This window comes from Nicotiana attenuata, chromosome 6, assembly GCF_001879085.1.
Source record: "Nicotiana attenuata strain UT chromosome 6, NIATTr2, whole genome shotgun sequence".
Lineage (NCBI taxonomy): Eukaryota > Viridiplantae > Streptophyta > Magnoliopsida > Solanales > Solanaceae > Nicotiana > Nicotiana attenuata.
In genome coordinates this window covers 1,366,176-1,385,459 of record NC_031994.1, presented here as the reverse complement: position 1 = coordinate 1,385,459, position 19,284 = coordinate 1,366,176, and the positions used below count along the sequence as shown (strand labels likewise).

General features: G+C 35.0%; 2 protein-coding genes across 3 annotated transcripts; both read left to right on the top strand.

The window, feature by feature from the left end:
- LOC109228147 (early nodulin-like protein 1) lies at window positions 918-2,466 on the top strand. Its single transcript, XM_019393324.1, has 2 exons — window positions 918-1,216; window positions 1,982-2,466. The coding sequence occupies exons 1-2, from the start codon at window positions 1,030-1,032 to the stop codon at window positions 2,356-2,358; spliced, it is 564 nt and encodes a 187-aa protein (XP_019248869.1). The 5' UTR covers window positions 918-1,029; the 3' UTR covers window positions 2,359-2,466.
- On the top strand, window positions 11,511-18,101 carry LOC109226456 (probable cyclic nucleotide-gated ion channel 5). Of its 2 annotated transcripts, XM_019391209.1 has the most exons (8): window positions 11,511-11,704; window positions 13,376-13,462; window positions 13,943-14,527; window positions 14,691-14,903; window positions 15,801-16,108; window positions 16,590-16,701; window positions 16,880-17,116; window positions 17,238-18,101. In XM_019391209.1, the coding sequence occupies exons 3-8, from the start codon at window positions 14,012-14,014 to the stop codon at window positions 17,931-17,933; spliced, it is 2,082 nt and encodes a 693-aa protein (XP_019246754.1). In that variant the 5' UTR covers window positions 11,511-11,704; window positions 13,376-13,462; window positions 13,943-14,011; the 3' UTR covers window positions 17,934-18,101. The 2 variants fall into 2 exon arrangements, with proteins under 2 accessions (XP_019246754.1, XP_019246755.1); XM_019391210.1 differs by lacking the exon at window positions 13,376-13,462.

The following is a 19,284-nucleotide window of genomic DNA, read 5'->3' as shown; positions in this document are numbered from 1 at the left end:
GTGTGAAAATCACAAAAAATTTAAAAAGAATATAATTCTGAACATATATTTTTAAATGTGTTATGAGTTCATGGTAAGATCTAACGTTAAACCCGTTAAATATAAAGCACTACTTTACAGTAGTGCACCCGTTCTTTTGAAATTCTGGATTCGCCTCTGTCAGTAAGAGCTAGAGTAGACGAGGTCGATAGAGTACCTACTTTTTATACTATGCCTCGTGTTATTTGCGATGCCCTATACAATTTGAACATTTACATGTTAACGCCAGCAACAATAAAATTCATAATAAGAGAAAAATTCACTCAACTTCAGAGTTCAAGTTATATACTCCACATCATTAAGGAATTTTTACATCATCAAGTCACCTTTACATGTGATAACAGGTAACATACTTTATTTTAAATTACAAATCTATATATTTTAAAAAGGTAAATATTTTTTGAATGACACAATGTATATAACTCATACTTTTATAATACAAAATTGTGATAATGTTCTAACGTATTTATACATGAGCCAAGTTCCAGTCCAAAAGAGTGATTCAATAAGTTGATTTCACCTAAAAAAAAGGTAAGATTAATGTTTTTAAAAAATTTAAAGGTCCTAAAAATGTGCTGACTATAAATTTGTATTTTTTTATGGGATTTTGCTTATTATATATTTTTGGTCTTTTGCTCAGACTCATGAAATGAAACGGCTCATTGACTCAACGTTATGCTAAATTATGGATAATAAATGACCAAGAAAATCCACTTAAATATCAAATTCAAAGTTTCCAAACCTCCATTTTGGCTTATCATGTGCCACTAACGTGTCAACTTCTCACAGCTTTGATCACTCCGAACCTCACTCCGAACCTAGACTCCTAACTAAAGCCAAAAGCTTTATATATTATATCGATAAAGCCCATAAACCCTACGACTCTCTTCAACTCAAAAAGTATATATATTTCCTTCTTTGTTATATTCTTCACTTATAACTTTCTGTTTAAAAATATATTCACATTTTCTTTGAAAAAAGGAAAAAGAAATGGTTTCTATGAAAAATAATCTTCTTCCGTTTTTGGCTTTTCTTGTGATTTTTGTTTTTATCAGTTTTTGTGAAGCAAAAGAGTTTGTTGTGGATGGCAAAGCAAATTCTTGGAAAATCCCTTCTTCACCTGATGAATTTAATAAATGGGCTGAGAAAACTCGTTTTCAGATTGGTGATTATCTTGGTAATTTCCTTTTTTAATCTTAATTTTTATATTTTCGAAGTCATTTTCTAGAAAAATATTTTAATAATATATCCTTGTTATCTAGATTAACTTGCATGCATAATGCATATATGTTCATTATTCCATGCATGTTAGTGTCAGGTCGGGAATTTCTGCCTTGTTGTCAAAAAGGAGTTCGGTAAAGCAAACTCTCTCTTTGGAAGAACAAGGGCTTAGTCATTACTATGGGCGGAGTTAGAGTGGCGAAAACCCACTTTGCCGAAACAAAATTATATTTTATGCATATAGATGTAGATGTTGAATCCCCTTGATATGTTCGTGTGTTTACGTTTAATATTCTGAAGTCTATTGATAAAATTCTGCCTTCGCTACTGGTCATTGCTTTGCTTTATGCTCATCCACAGCTTTTTATATTGAATATTTGGTCTTTATCCTTTTAGGTTGTCTTTTGTGTGCTATTACTTACGATCTGCTACTGTCAGACATTTTTATAATAACATCGCTATGTAAATACCATTCACTATAAAAGTTAATTTTTTATGGAACCAATTTGTATATATGTTATGTTATGATATATGTTCTCTATAACAACAGTTTGCTATAACAACCAAAAAAATCCAGTACAAATAAAGCTCTTATATATGTAACTTAAATTATTTTCTTTAAGTGGTGGCTATATTAGATAATATTAACAAGAGTTTCATCCCCTACAAGAAGTTAATTTCAGTTAACATTTATTGTTGTTTTTCTTAATGTTTTGGACAGTTTTGAAGTATGATCCAAACTCAGACTCAGTACTACAAGTGAATGAAGAAGACTACAAAAATTGCAACAAAGCAAATCCCTTTAAATCATATCAAGATGGAGAAACCAAGATTTTGCTTGATAAATCAGGTCCATTTTTCTTCATTAGTGGAGCTAATGGCCATTGTGAAAAGGGACAAAAACTTGAGGTCAAAGTCTTGTCTCCTCAACATAGTTCTAAGGCTCATTCTCCGGCTCTCGCTCCGACTCCTGCTACTCACACTCCGGTCGAAATTCTACCTCCGGCACCGGCTCCGGTTAGTGGAAGTTCCGGCATAAAGTTTGGGATTATTGGTAGCTTTATTGCTATATTAGGAAGTTTTATTGTTCTTGCTTAGGGTTTTTAGACTTGGTTTTAGATTTTAGGGTTTTTTTTTAAAATCTTGTAGTGCATGACTCATTTGTGACATTATGTTTGTCGTTTTTTATTAGCAGTACTTATTTTGTTGTTTTTGGTTATATGGTATCAGTTTGTTTGAACCTTTTCTGAGTATTTGGTTTAAATTAACTAATTCTTTATATGAATTCGGATATAAATTTTTTAAGTTTTTCAAAAAAAAAAAAATCACATATATAGAAGCTACATAAAAAGTATTATAAGTCAAAATAGTTACTTCCTCCAATAAGTGACCAATTTGCTTTTTCATTTTGGTTCAAAATAAGTGTCCAGTTATGTAATCAAGAAAGAATTCAATTTATTTTTACAAAATAACCCCTATATACATATCCCTAAATTGTTTTCTTACTCCTCACATTAAATGTTTAATTAGGGGTATTTTAGTCATAGTAGGTATTTTTGTATAGAATTTAGTATTTTCTTAATGGGCGTGCTAAAAGTAAATTGTTCACTTATTGTGAACCGGAGAGAGTAACAATTCAAAATATTTAGAAACTATATGCAAAATATATCATACAAAGAAAATTTTGTTTAATTCTCCAAATAGTAATAAGTCCATTCTTTTTTAAATAGAAGGAGTAGCTTTTTGTGCAATCTTGTTTTTCTTACTTCAAAGCGTTTATATAAGTTTTTTGTGGATTGACAATAAAAATATATATTTAAACAATCAGATTACTTATAAGATAATTATAAGTAAACTTATATATGATGCACATTAACCTTTAAATAAAGGTTATTTTAGCACCATGTTTGTAGTTGTTTTTTCCTTTTTTTTGTTGGTTTCCTATTCGATATTCGGTATCCTTAATAGGACCTGACTAAATTCGAATTCGCTCCGGGAAGTCCCACATTGAGAGTAAAGCGCTCCCTAACAAAGGCGACTCCATACCCAGATCGAGACCTCTGGTTAAGGATGACGGAGTACTTGTCACTCCATCACAACCGGTAGTCGGGCCCCAATGTTTGTAGTTGTTTATCAGCTGTACTTTTGTAGTTTTGGTTATCTTTGGCATATTGGAGATATTAGCTTTTTGTGCAATCTTGTTTTATGTTTTCTTCCAAGAACTTTAAGTTTTTTTTTTTTTTTTTTGTGCACTAATAAAGAGAAATATATTTACATAATTAAGCTACTTGTAAGATAATTATAAATAGTAAATCTTTATGATAAACATTAGCTGATAATCTAGTAAAGATATAGGTAAAATCCTAGAACAAGAAAAACTTTATCTGTAACTAAGAGATGAAGATAAAATCAAATGGAAAGATAAAGATAAAATCAAATATGTTATAATTAATGATAAAGATATGATCTAAGTCGTTCCCGTCAATATGACTTTCTAATTTAGTGAATGATAAAAAGGTAAAATCTACTCTAAATGATAATTAACACCTAATCTAATAAGATAAATAATTCTGAGTTTATTAACTCGATTTTTCCTTAACTCGATTTTTCCTTTTTTTCTCTCTCGGCGTACGTTAGGTGAATACTAACCTGCGCCCACCGGAAAATGGGAGGAAGAGGAAGACCGAAGAAACTGGCAATTAGGACACCGGTACTGGATCAGAAGATAGTGATGAACAGAGCAACAGAGCATGGCAAAGGGAAGGCTAAAGCTAGTGAGGTAACGCAAGAGGAAGAATCCAAACATGAAATTGGCTAGAAAGGAAAATATAACCAGCAGATCTGAAGGTGCAATAGCTGAAGGAGAGAAAGCAAGCTCAAGTGCTATGAAATCCAATGGAACAGTACATGCAGAGCAAAGTACTGTTACAAAGGAAAATCAAGCAGAAGTTCAGATGAAACCAGATAATCCAAAGGTAGATAAGGGCAGATCATGGGCGGGATTGCTGCAGGAGAATAAACTAGCTGCAAAAGGTATGAATCTCACTTATATACCGCCGATTATGAAAGAGGGAGAAATTGTGGTACAGCTGATGGAGGAAGATGTGATAGAGGAGAATACGAAATGGAGCAGAGCAGTGATACTATATGTTGTGGGGAATGTACCTTCAATTGGAGCTATCGAGAGGTTTATAGCTAATCAGTGGATGAATATACAAAAACCGAAGGTGCTATTCCACAATGAAGGATACTTCATTGTTCTACTAAGTACAAATGAGGAGAAGACGAGTTCTAGAAAATGGACCTTATACGATGAATAGCATGCCAGTTATTATGAAGCCATGGGTGGATAATTTTGATTTCAATGAAGAGGTTCTGAGGAATATACCTCTGTGGATTAAGCTTCCTAATTTGCCGCTTAATCTATGGAGTAATCAAGCACTTAGTAAGATAGGAAGTGGACTGGGGAAGCCAATTTATGCTGATGCATGCACTACAACAGCTGATAGAGTTTCATATGCCAGAATACTAGTGGAGATGGATGTCACGAGAACACTCCCAGAGATGATCAAAGTACAGGACCCTGATGAATATAATTTATTCATATATTTTTATATGTAAATATTAAATATTTTAAATAAAACATGAATATATATATCACATATTCTTCCATATTTTCTAACATACTTTGCAAGAGAAAGAGCATATGAAAATCAAAGAAAAGAAGCAAAAAAAAAAAAAAGTGGAACTTGAGTAGTCAACTGGGAATGAAGAAGCAAATGGACTAAAGCACCTTAGTTGCGACGATATCAATTGGGAATCATGAAGGAAATCACCATAGTTGCAACTAGAGAACTATAGTTGAAACTATAGCCTTTCTCTGCAAAAGGAAGTCCAATTGATAAGACCATAGTTGCAACTACAATTTCCATAGTTGCAACTATAATTTCATAGTTGCAACTATGGAGAATCTTAAGCCAAAAAAAACTCTATAAATAGAGAGTGCATGTTGGAAAGAAGACATCGAGTCTTGTTGGAAGAAATCACTTTATAGTCTCTCTTTGTCTTTAATATTTACTACTAGTTGTCTTTATTTTAGAAGAATAATATTTCTTCATAAGTTCTTTAGTCCTAAATTAGTTTTTATTACTTCGTAATGGAGTAACTTCTTTTGTTGGGATAGTTGATGAAGCTTGATATATATATTATAATACTATCTCAGTTTAATACATCCTTGTCTTGAAACTTTCTATTTTATGTTGTGCTATAATAATAGTTTTTAACTAATCATTGTTATCACTTCTATATATTTTATTTTTAAGTTACTATCATATTAATTTTGTAATTCTCACGGAGCAAAATTAATATATAGTAACTATTGAATAAAATAGTGAAGTGAGAGCAATTATTAGCAAGCTATTATTAAAAGTCGATAATCTTGCTTGCCTCAGTTTTAATTCTCACGGAGGAATTGTTGTAGGCAAGATTATTTCTTTTTTTAGTAAAAATATTCTCACGAAGTTTTTACTACCTCTTAGCACAATTCAAGCAAGAAAAATATTTCGGTCTAATCGTCACTAGTTTTAACTCAATTAATCACATAACCTCACGGAGTGTTATTAATTGGCTACTTCTTAGTGAGCTAAATATAATTGTATTAGCAATAAGAAATTATTCCTTAGAGAAATACATGTAAAAATTGAGATTTTATTTTAATATATTATCAAGTGAATTCAACGATTCCCAACTCTTTTAAATTATAAATATTCCGCAAGTTCTTGGTTTTTATTTAAGTAATAACAAGCTTTAAACCTCACTCACTTTCCATCCAATTGATTCTCTCAAATAGTAGTTGAAATATTAAAAGTCTATAGCATAGATGTTCCAATCTCTCTGGGACGATATCATAAACTATACTAGAATTTGACAAAGCACGAGCAGGAAAATCCTATACACATTGGCCTCGTCAGACCCAAAAGGGAAGGTATTAGAACAGCGAGTACAATATGATTGGAGACCTAATTATTGTCAAACATGTTGTCAATTGGGGCATAACTGTAAGGAACCAAAGGTAATGAGGAATAGAATTATGGGGACAAAGGCAGAAGTGAAGCAGAGGCAGGAATGGAGAAAAGTGAAAGCCCTGGATCCAAAAGTAGATAAAATTGATGCTCAGGGAAGGTTAATTGAACAAATTGAGGAGATAGAGCAGGAACAAGTGAACAAAGAAGTGGATGAGGCACAATGGCAAACTGTCAAGAGAAGATCAGCAATAAAGAAACATACAGAAGCAATAAGAGGGGAACAAGTTGACATTGGCAATGCATTTAAAGCCCTGGTGGATATTGCAAGAAGATTGTCCAGATATCTGAGGCTCAAGAAGATAGGGCCAGATCAAAGGGTGCAGAATGGGGAGGTGAGATAACTCAATTGTTATTGAAATGATGAACTTTGTAGATGGGACTGAATAAGTTGTACAAACAAAAAGAGTTAAAAAAATTTTGCAAAATTAATAAGGTGGTATGGATAGCTATTATTGAACACAGAGTAAAAGAAGGGAAGGCTGAATCAGTTAAACAAAAGATTTTAGAAAATTGGAGATGGGTAGATAATTATGAGGAGGCCCCGGGGGGGGGAAGGATATGGATAGCATGGGATCCTGATCAAGTAGATTTCAAGATGGAGAAGAAGCATGACCAATTCATATTAGGGAATGTGACGATGATACAGCAGAAGGCTCACATCCATATTTGTGCAGTATATGGGAGAAATACAGTGCTAGAAAGGAAAAGATTATGGGAAAAGCTGAAAGAAGAAATAATACAAATCAGGCAGCCATGCTTGGTTATGGGGAATTTTAATACAATATTAAGGGGTGATGAAAGATATAATGGGTGCCCAGTACAAGTGATGGAGACAAAAGATTTTAAACAGTTTATGACAGATACTAAATTGGCAGAAGTAAAGACAGTGGGGAGACAGTATACTTGGACAAATAATCATGTCCATAGCAGGATAGACAGAGTATTAGCCAATGTTGAGTGGATACAAAGATGGCCAAATATGGAAGGAGTAGTTATGAATCCAATTTTTTCAGATCATTGCCCACTAAGTATAGTACTTGGTAGTAATAACCTAGATGGAGGGAGACCATTTAGGTTCATTAATTGCCTAGCAAATTTGGCAGAATTTAACCAAGTAGTAAAGAATGGATGGAGGGGTAGATGCCAAGGGAGACAAATGAATGGAGTGTGGTACAAGCTGAAGAGATTGAAGCCTAGTCTGAAACAACTGAACAAAGATGAATATGATAGTGTGGGTGGAAAAATACAGGAGGCAAGAGAGAAATTGGGAATAATACAGCAATGTATGCAAAGTCCTGATATGAATGAAATTCATAAAGAGATGGAAAAGCAGACAATATTGGAGTTAGAGAAATGGTTACTAGTGGAGGAGAGTATATTGAAATAGAAATCAAGGGTACAATGGCTAAATTTGGGTGACTCTAATACTGCTTACTATCATGCTTGCTTGAAGCAAAGACAGTCAAGAAATAGCATTGGCAGACTTGTTGATAGCAGAGGAGATGTAATACAGAATCCAAAGAAGGTGGAAGAAGAGATTTTACTGTTCTATAGGGGATTGCTTGGAAGCTCAGCAAAACAGCTACCAATGATCAACTATGAGACAATGCAAAATGGGAAGGTCCTAAATAGAAGGCAACAACTCCAGCTAATTAGTCAAGTTAGCAGGACAGAAGTAAAGAAGGCTCTATGGGGAATTGATGACAACAAGGCACCAGGTTGTGATGGATACAATGCATTCTTTTTCAAAAGAACTTGGGATATTGTAGGGGAGGAAATAACAGATGCAGTGTTAGAATTTTTTTATAGTGGTGACATGTGTAAAGCAATTAACTGCACAACAATCACACTCATACCAAAAGTCCAGAATCCAACAAATATAAGAGAGTATAGACCTATCTCTTGTTGCACAGTTTTGTATAAGATCATTTCCAAGATTATTACTATTAGAATGCTGGGAGTAATGGACTACTTGGTGGACAATTGCCAAGCAGCATTTGTGCCTGGGAGACTAATAACAGATAACATCCTAATGAGTCATGAGCTAGTGAAAGGATATGGTAGGAAGAATGTTTCCCCAAGATGCATGCTCAAAATTGATATGCAGAAGGCATATGATTCTGTGGAGTGGAAATATATAGAGCAAGTACTGAGGGCACTGAACTTCCCTGAGAAATTTGTAAAATGGATTATGGTATGTCTCAATACAGTGACATATTCTGTGCTTATAAATGGGAGGCCAACTGAACCATTTGAGGCCAAGAAGGGACTTAGACAGGGGGACCTAATGTCACCATTCCTCTTTGTCTTAGCTATGGAGTATCTCAGTAGATCATTGAAGAACTTGAAGGAGGATAAGAGGTTCAAATATCACCCTAGATGTGCAAGGTTCAACCTTGTACAACTGGGGTTTGCAGATGACTTGCTTCTGTTTTGCAGGGGTGATATGCAGTCAGTACAAGCATTGCACGAGCTGTTCCAACAATTCTCAGCAGCTTCTGGGCTAATAGCAAATCAGAACAAAAGCTGTATTTACTTTGGAGGGGTGAGTGAAGGAATGCAACAACAAATACTAAAGGCAGTTGGATACAAGAAGGGTGAATTACCATTTAGATATCTTGGTGTTCCTTTAAGCACCAAGAGATTATCTATCATGCAGTGTGAACCTCTAATAGACAAAATGTTACATAGAATCCAAAGTTGGACAACAAAGTATTTGTCCTATGCTGGGAGGCAGTCTTGGTGAAGAGTGTCCTATTTGCTATTCAGACCATTTGGGGACAAGTGTTCATACTGCCCAAGAAAGTGATCCAATTTGTAGAGACCATGTGTAGAAGATTTCTATGGACTGGGAATGCTGAACCTACCAGGAAAGCTCTGATAGCTTGGAATAGATTATGCCTACCAAAAACAGCAGGGGGTTTGAACTTCATGGACATAGGACTATGGAATAAAGCAGCGATATGTAAGTTGTTATGGAACATCTGCACAAGGAAAGAGAAGTTATGGGTGCATTGGGTACATACATACTATGTAAAAGGACGGGCTGTGTGGGAGGTAAATGCAAAAAATGCTTCATGGGCTATGCGGCAAGTCTTTCAAGCAAAGAAGTACTTTGATAATGCTGGATTAGAAGAAGAAGAGGTCAGACAAATGCAGAACTTCTCAATTAAGAGGATATACAAAATAATGCAGGGAGAATGTCCAAAGGTGGAGTGGAGAAGATTGGTGTGCAATAATCAAGGGCATCCAAAGTGGACATTTATATTGAGGCTAGTCATCCAACAAAGACTAGCGACCAAAGTTAGATTGATGAAATGGGCCATTAATGTTGAACCTAGCTGCCCCCTGTGTAACAAGGAGAATGAAACAGTGAATCATTTGTTCTTTCAATGTGAGGAAACAGGCAGAATATGGGGTGGACTACTGCAGTGGCAAGGAATTCAAATACTATCGAAAAACTGGCAGAATGTGATTGCGTGGATGGTGCAGAAGGATAAGGGAAGAAGTGCAAGGGCTGAGATATGTCGAATGGTGCTTGCAGCAGCAGTTTACTATTGCTGGCAAGAAAGGAACTGGGCAGTGTTTCAGAAGAAAAGAAGAACTGCTAAAACAATACTGAGGCTGATAATTCAGGAAGTGCATGTAAGAGCAACAAGGTCTCCAAAGTTGGCTAGAGTGATGAGTATATTAGATTGGTACCCAGAAATATAGTGTGTTTAAAAATGTTAGTAGAAATAGATGAAATATAGAAGGAATGTGCTAGGTACTCATATTCTGGGGCACAATGTCCAGATATGGTGTACGCTAGAATGAAATTGGTCCCAAGTATAGTTATGAGTTGTAAATATTGCGGTTTACATGAAATAAAAAAAAAATACACTAAAACTCTAAAAATCAATAAAATTTTGAGTGTGATAAAATCAATTAAAGAGTCACAAGAACTCTATGAAAAGCAGATAGGCCAGTTTGGACTTTCACCAAACTTATTCATATTTGCTCTACACAAAGAAAATAACCATTCAATTATATATTCCAAAACCTTAGCTTTTAATTTATTATTTTCACAACTGCATTTGCCGTTTGTCAATTGCTTCTTAATTCAATGTCTTAAATCCACTCGTATCAAAAATTAATCTTCTCATATTTTTTACACTATTTATATTTCCTAATATGCAATAACTAATAATGCCTTTGTCCCAATTTATGTCTCATACTTTTATTTTTAGTATGTTCAAAAAAGAATGGCATGCTTCCTCATTAAAAAATAATTTAACATTAATATTCCTACTTTAACTTTAACAAAATAATTTACAATCACATAAATATCGATGATTTTTTTTAAACCATAAATATCAAAAATCTTTTTTTTTCTTAAATTTCGTGCCAAGTCCGCCATCGTCACAAAAATTGGTGAAGGGAATAGTCAAATATCTTCATATATAGAAGAAAAAAGTAATACAGCCACTTTTGCCAGTCAACCTATGTGACTATCTGCTCACCGACACGTTATTACAAAACAAATTTAAGGGAAGCCTCAAATGTGAGAAAGAATGAAATATAGATTTTGATACTTAACTTTTAATTAATCATTAAAACCAAATTATAGGATTCAGTTGGATAAATTAATTAACGAAATTTCTTAAGATCAACCCCAATTAAATCTTAATTAAACCATTATACTATACTTTTTTGACAGAAATAGACTAATAGATACTTTTATTTCTCTCATTTTCACGTCCGGAATCTCTACTCCTCACAGTAGCGGAGCCACATGTATTCAAGGGGTGTCAATTGACACTCCTTCAATGAAAAATTACACTATTTAGCTAGATAAAAAATTCTCTTTTATAATTCTGACTACAAATCTTATTTAGACATGAATTAAATAAATCAAATCCTAAATAACTAAGGTTTTATACTACAACTTTGAATTAATTTTACAACACTTCCTTTTCCATTTACAGAATAACAAGAGTACATAGCATTTTTCTTCTAAAAAAAGAAAGAACAAAGAATGGTATATTATGGAAATTAAAGAAAAAGAGAAAATGAGAAAATTGGCCAATTGGGATAGAGGAGGTCTTTTTGGTTGGGAAGCTACAAATTTTTCCCAACTTGTGTCTATTTTATTACAACTTCTGCTGTTCTGTTCCTCACTTTTGACTTCTATGTTTATTGCATCCCTTAGATACTGTACATTTTCAGAAATTTTTTGACTTCATCTCTGCTTTTTATTACAACCCGTCACCCCCACCTACCCCCCCCCCCCCACACACACACACCCACAATCTTCTTCCCCTTCTTCTCTATCTCTTTTACAACTTAGTTCATCAATTTATCCTCAAAAGACTTCAACTGTAAGTCCCTTTCTCTGATCTACTTTTTTCCCCTATATCTTCACTTGTAGAGATTATTCATTAAAATTTAGCAATATAATATAGTTCTCTGTTCTTTTTTTTTCTTTTTCTTTTCTTTGTTTTTTTCTTTAAACTTTAAAAATTGAGTCTTGATTAGTTTGCTGGTTATGTGAACTGATATAGTACAAATTTACAGCTGAAGTGGTCAATAAAAATTCAATCTTTATTGGTTAAATTTATGGGTCTTTTTGTTTCCTTCTTGTTGACTAGATAAATGGATTCTTGATTAGTTTGCTGGTTATGTTATCATCTGGTTTTTGTTGTCTGAATTTATATACAAATTTACAGCTGAAGTTGTTAATAAAAAGTCAATCTTTATTGGTTAAACTTATGGGGTTTGTGCCTTCTATATATCTTTACTTGCTGATATTAATTATTAAATTAGAAATATTATGTACTCCCTCCGTTCCAATTTATGTGAACCTGTTTGACTGGGTACGGAGTTTAAGAAAAAAATGAAAGACTTTTATTATTTGTGGTCGTAAACAAGTCAAAAAGGGGGCTCAGATTATTTGTGTGGTTATAAAAGCTTCTCATTAAGGTTAGAATAGTAAGTTTAAGCTAAATTGTTACCAAATTTAGAATAGAGTCATTCTTTTTGGAACGGGCCAAAAAGGAAATAGGTTCACATAAATTGGAACAGAGGAAGTAGTTTTCTGTCTTTTTTTCTCTTTTTTTGTTGTTTTCTTTACTGGTTCTTGATTAGTTTGCTGCTTATGTTATCATCTCTTTTTGTTGTCTGAATTGCTTGTGTCAATTTTGTATACAAATTTACAGCTGAAATTGTCCATAAAAATCCATCTTTATTGGATAAATTTATGGGGTTTGTGTCACTTGCAGATATTATTCATTTAATTAGAAATATAATTTGGTTTTATGTTTCTTTTCTCTTTTTCTTTTTGCTTCATTTGATTCGTTAAATGGAGTCTTGAGTAGTTTGCTATTTATGTTATCATCTGTTTTTGTTGTCTGCATTGCTTGTGTGAATTTATATGTAAAATTTACAGCTGAAGTTGTCAATAAAAAAAGGGATTGTTACACAAATAGCCGGCAAGATTCAATGTTTACTTTTTCTAGCCGGTATACATAGATTATACATTAATTATACACAGTTATACATATGTTATACACGAATTATACATATAGTATAAATCCGTCGGCTATTTTAGTTTAAGAGATCGGGTGGGCGGCTATTTAGGTTAATTCTTCATAAAAGTTCACTCTTTTTTGGTTGAATTTATGGGTCTTTTTGTTTCTTTCTTGTTGACTAGTTAAATGGAGTCTTATTCCAGTTTACCTTCTTCACTTTTCTAAACTTCGTTTGAGTTCGATTTTCTTACTTTTTCTTCCATGTTAGAAAAGAACATTGAGATTGTTGTTGAAGTGGCTCAATATGATGTTCTTTTTCATGGTTCCCATTTTGGAAAATAAAGCTGCTCGCATGTATTTATCTCCCTGATGGCTTTTTGCAAGTAAAGAAAGATGTTAAACGGCAAGGGTCTTGCTTTCTGAAAGCAGCACTGATGTCGATGTTTTGGACTTCCCAAAAATTGAAGAAAATTACACACTCGACTTTCGAACCTGAACCTGGAATTTTTTGCTTTGTTGCAGTTACTACATATGTGTTTGACTGTACAAAATGTTTGATTGTGGTTCCAAGTCCCAATATCTGGGTGGGCAGCGAGAGAAGTTTGTGAGGTACTAGAACATCCTTTGTTGAGATTATCAATCTTTTGTTTCAGTCCACTTCTTTCCACACATATTTGGGGGTTCTATGTTCTTATATGTTAGACATCGTTTTTTCTTAATGTGAAATCAAGGGTAAATGGATGAAACTGGATCCCATAAGTTCCTGATTTATTTGATATGAAATGGCAGTTGGAGCTGAGGGCTAACTACAGTTTGTTGCTTAAATAGCTGTTGAGAAATATGTGGTAAATCAATGTATTCTGGTTTTCATAGATTACATCTTGTCCTCATTGTCTGTGAAGGTTGTTTTCAGCAATCTTTTAGTTGGATTAGACATTTTTCTATTCGTTAAAGATTACACATAAGATGTTACTATTTAGAATTTAGTCAATTTAGTTATGGCCATTTTGTTTAGTCATTGATGATTTTCCCTTGAGAATCTCTATCGTCATTTGGCTGCTAATCTTGCTTCATCAAATTTTCATTTAGGGCGGATGACTTGATTCCAATGTATCCTCACGTTTAGCATCAATTGCAACAAATATATGTGGCTTCAACATGGAAGCTTTTAGACATTCTGGCCATGCAACTAACAGCCCGTCAAGGTCTTTTAAGAGAGGAATGAGAAAAGGATCGGAAGGACTCAAGTCTATTGGTCGATCACTCGGTTTTGGTGTCTCTAAGGCAGTATTTCCTGAAGATCTGAAAGTTTCAGAGAATAAGATTTTTGATCCTCAAGATAAATTCCTTCTCTTGTGGAATAAGCTCTTTGTTGTATCATGCATTCTGGCGGTATCTGTGGATCCGCTATTCTTCTACCTTCCAGTTTTTAATAACACGTCAAATTGCCTTCAGATTGATCGAAAGCTAGCTGTCATAGCCACTACACTACGTACCGTTGTTGATGCTTTCTATCTTATTCACATGGCACTTCAGTTTCGTACAGCTTATATTGCGCCATCATCCCGTGTTTTTGGACGGGGTGAACTTGTGATAGATTCTGGACAGATTGCTAAAAGATACTTGCGGTTCTATTTCATCCTCGATCTTCTTTCTGTGCTTCCCTTGCCTCAGGTTTTAACAAAATGCTTTATATTTCTTTGGTATCTCCTCAAATTGCAACTTTATTTCGATTACTAGTCTTTTACCATGGCTCTTATGGTCACTACCAATATGTACTTGTAAATGATTTTTTCCTTCTTGTTCACTTTCCTTTTCCTCTCGTGGATCTATGCAGATTGTAGTCGGGAGATTCCTGCAGAGATCAGCAGGTTCTGATGTACTCGCTACCAAACAAGCTTTGCTCTATATCATTTTGCTTCAGTATATCCCCAGATTTGCTCGAGTTATACCCTTAACTGCAGAGTTGAAAAGAACTACCGGTGTCTTTGCTGAAACTGCATGGGCTGGCGCTGCATCTTATTTGCTGTTATACATGCTTGCTAGTCACGTAAGCTACTTATTCAGTTGTCGAAATGTTTGCTAGCAACTGTTTCTACCGTTGCTTCTGCGTAGTATAACCTATATTACTTTGTTGTAAGTTTTCCTGTCATTATGGAGCTTCTTATGAGGGGAAATCTTTGTAAAAATGCAATCTGTGCAAATAGCATCTTACTTTTCTTTGAAGTAGCTAAAAGCCTAAAACCGCATCTGTAAAGCAAACGAAACACAGCTTGTTTTGTGTTTCCTGGTTCAATTGCTGGTATAGAGTTCACTCTTTCATTCTAATAAGAATAGATATTTTACTTGTTCTGCATAGCATCGGTCATTTTGGGCCTTGTTTCCATAAGTTGGAATTTTGGATGGTTCGTCTTTGCAACACCACGAAGGGTAGCCTTGGAGTAACGGTAAAGTTGTCTCTGTGTAACCTATATGTATGGGTTCGAGCCGTGGAAACAGCCACTAATGCTTGCATTAAGGTTGGTTGTCTACATCACACCGCTTGGGGTGGTGCGGCCCTTTCTCGGACCCTGCGCGAACGCGGGATGCTTTGTGCTGTGCTGCCCTTTTTCGTGTTTAACACCACCTGCATAGTACATTTTTGAGTTAAAATTTAGGACTCTGCCTAATCTTAATGATTTATTTAGATTTATGAGCTAAACTTGCTCGCTACCTCAAATCATCAAAATAACGTCAAATAACAAGAATCGATCATTAAAACTTGCGGTTTGAACTTGAAAGTATTGTTGGAATTAATTTGGTTGTCGTCCATATAGCTGGTTCACCTTTCTTAATTTTTCACGTGTTATTTCTATTATTTCTCAATAGATTGTCAGGCATTAACAATGTTCTTCTTTCTCCGTAAAAAGGAAGCTTTCTTACTTTCCTTCTGTTTGGTTCTTTTCAGATAGTTGGTTCCTTTTGGTATTTGCTTTCTGTGGAACGCTATGATACATGCTGGCAAGAAGCTTGTAAACATAATGGAACATGCAACACCGATTTCTTGTACTGTGGCAATCAAGGAATGACAGGGTATAATGCTTGGAGCAGTATCAGTGAGTCGGTTTTAAATGAAGCATGCCCTGTAGATAGTGACGACAATCGACCATTTGATTTTGGAATTTTTAAGCAGGCTTTGTCATCTGGCATAGTTTTCTCGATGAAGTTCGTGACTAAATATTGCTACTGTTTGTGGTGGGGACTCCAGAATTTGAGGTGACTTTACTTTTATACTCAAATAACATTCTTCTTTTCTCCTTTTCGCGAGTCTCCCTATAGTTCAACGTGAACAAGACTATAGGGTCTTTTTTTTTGTTCGTGATAAGGTAACAAGACTATAGGGTTCTACGGGAGTTATAGCGCATATACAAGACGAGTACCTAATTCAATTGTTCCAGTGTGATATGCTTTTTCCGGTTCAATACGACAAGAGCAGGGAATTTCTTGCTAATCAGGTGCTATCATCGTATTACAATGATTATTCCTACGTCAGAGTTTCACTAATTGGTTTGACTAATAGTATTGGTAGGATTTTCTTTTATTCGTAGTTCCTAAACAGAGGACTGGAGGAAAAGAAGAAGTGATTAGGCTGGATTTCGCGAAACTAATTAAATGAAACATTTACATTATTTTGCCTTTAATTCTGTAGTACATTTGTTAGTAATGACATTCTTTTTTACATGTTTTACTTGTGCAGTACCCTTGGACAGGGACTTCAAACTAGCACATTTCCCGGGGAGTCTCTTTTCTCTATTGCACTTGCAATACTCGGGCTCATTCTCTTTGCACTGTTGATTGGTAATATGCAGGTAATTACCATCTTATATAGAGATTTTCTCGTCACATAAAATTACATAATGCTTCAAATCTGTTGTTCAACGAGATGTTTCTTTTATGATTTTTTAATTTCTTTGAAGTGTTTCTGATAATGGCATTTGTATCCATGGGAAATTTGTAACTCAAGAGTTTGGTATTTGGCTGTCACAGACATACCTTCAGTCTCTTACTATTCGACTTGAGGAGATGAGAGTTAAAAGGCGCGACTCAGAACAGTGGATGCATCACCGATTGCTTCCACAAGATCTCCGAGAACGGGTTAGGGGCTATGATCAGTACAAGTGGCAAGAAACACGCGGAGTGGATGAAGAGAATATAGTTCAGAATTTGCCCAAGGATCTCAGGAGGGATATTAAGCGTCATCTTTGTCTGGCTCTAGTGAAGAGGGTAACTAAATAATATATTATGCTTCTTCTGTTATATTTTCTTCTCCCACCTTTAATCGTCTTATCTCATAGCAGTCACAGCTTTAGTTTTGCATTACTAATATCTCTTTGTTGATTTTCAGGTGCCTCTATTTGCAAATATGGAGGAGAGATTGCTCGATGCAATTTGCGAGCGTCTAAAACCCTGTTTGTACATCGAGAATACTTACCTTGTTCGAGAAGGAGATCCAGTAGACGAAATGCTCTTTGTCATACGAGGTCGGCTTGAGAGTGTGACAACTGATGGTGGGCGAAGCGGTTTCTTCAACCGAAGTTTGTTAAAAGAATCCGACTTTTGTGGAGAGGAACTTCTAACTTGGGCACTAGACCCAAAATCAGGTTCTAACCTCCCATCTTCTACTCGTACAGTGAAAGCTCTAACAGAAGTAGAGGCTTTTGCTCTTATAGCAGACGAATTGAAATTCGTCGCCAGTCAGTTCAGAAAGCTTCACAGTAGACAGGTTCAGCACACGTTCCGGTTCTACTCACAACATTGGAGGACTTGGGCTGCTTGCTTTATCCAAGCAGCGTGGAGGCGTTTCACAAAAAGGAAACTTATGGAACTTCAAAGAAAAGAAGACGAAGAAGCAGAAGCGCTGGCCGGGGCCAGTAGCACTCCAGGTGGATCACCTTATAGTATTCGTGCAACATTCTTGGTATCAAAATTTGCAGCTAATGCTCTCCGAGGGGTTCACAGGAATCGAAATCTAAAGACTGCTCGGGAACTGATGAAGCTGCAAAAACCTCCAGAGCCTGATTTCAGTGAAGATACTGAGTAAATTTTATTGCTGTAAGTTGTAACTGCTCATAATGCTTTTGCTTGACTTGTTCTATCTTTTGAGCTTTGCAAAGGCTTGATGTATAATTCATGTTTAGTGTTATTGATACATACTTCTGTAATAGTTTAACTTATATACACTGATCGTGTAAATAAATTTTTACACTAACATGTTGCATAAAAGCTAACTACAGGTAGGGCCTATAATTAGTGGAATCAGTAATATGGAAAATAAGGCATATAACATGCTATGACTTACAAGAATTTAGAGTACACTGATAGTGTAAAAAAACTTTACGTTGTTAGTGTATGTAAGTTAAATTCTTTCGATGTCTGATCTTGGCATCAAACATAGAAACAAATGGAGAATTCGAGTATTATATGGAATTTGTGGAGGTCGAGCACTATTAGGGTTGTAGGTTAGGAAGGAGTCGAGTGTTTTTCTACGTTGTTTCCGGGGGGGGGGGGGACACTAGTCTGTTAATGTTTCGCCTTGGGTTGTTAGTGGTTTATGTAGCTTCCTCACTATTTTCTATGGCATTAGTACTGGTTATTGCTATTGCTTTTACATTTATTTTCTGTTTCTTACGATGTTGATATTATTTTATTTTTTTGGCTTCTGTTGCTGTCACTGATCTATTGTTTAATTTTTTTCTTTTTGAGCCATGGGTCTTTCGGAAACAGCTTCTCTACCCCTCCGGGGTAGGGGTAAGGTCTGCGTACACTCTATCCTTCCCAGACCCCACTTGTGGGATTTTTACTAGATTGTTGTTATTGTTATTGTTGTTGAGTATAATATGGAAGTTGTTTGTATTTATGTAACAATGAAATAAGATCACTTGTAGTCCGCAGCCGAAACTATTAGCATTTTGTAGCCAGAAGTGTATAAAATTATATATTTTGTATATAACAAACAGAAATGTGTGTGTGTGTTTTCTTTCGGATATTATTTTAAGAGAGGCTATATAGTGCCATTTGACCGGAAAAAATGGAGAATTCGAGTATTATATGGAAGTTGTGTGTATTTATTCAACAATAAAATAAGAAATTTTGTCTAACCTTGCCTATTCACCTTGCTAAAAATTGGCTTTAGCCTAGCAATTGAATATCTTTTTGTAAGGTTAACACATTCAACCCATATTTGAAGAAGTCACCATCAAACAGCTCGCCCTATTTAGTATCAAAGATGCGCTCAACCCGATGAGTAGCGAATGGATTTGCCTTTGAATAAGTGATAAGGTCGAATAGATAAAAGTAGACTAAAAAGGACAGCTCGGGGCACTAAGCTCCCGTTATGCGCGGGGTGCGGGAAAGGGTTGGACCACAAGGGTCTATAGTACGCAGCGTTACCC

Bases quoted from the DNA above. Each gene is read 5' to 3' on its own strand.
- LOC109228147 (XM_019393324.1), top strand. From the start codon at position 1,030: ATGGTTTCTATGAAAAATAATCTTCTTCCGTTTTTGGCTTTTCTTGTG. The intron at 1,217-1,981 runs GTAATTTCCTTT...TGTTTTGGACAG, and splicing joins TCAGATTGGTGATTATCTTG to TTTTGAAGTATGATCCAAAC.
- LOC109226456 (XM_019391210.1), top strand. From the start codon at position 14,012: ATGGAAGCTTTTAGACATTCTGGCCATGCAACTAACAGCCCGTCAAGG. The intron at 14,528-14,690 runs GTTTTAACAAAA...GGATCTATGCAG, and splicing joins CTGTGCTTCCCTTGCCTCAG to ATTGTAGTCGGGAGATTCCT. The intron at 16,702-16,879 runs GTAATTACCATC...TGGCTGTCACAG, and splicing joins TGTTGATTGGTAATATGCAG to ACATACCTTCAGTCTCTTAC.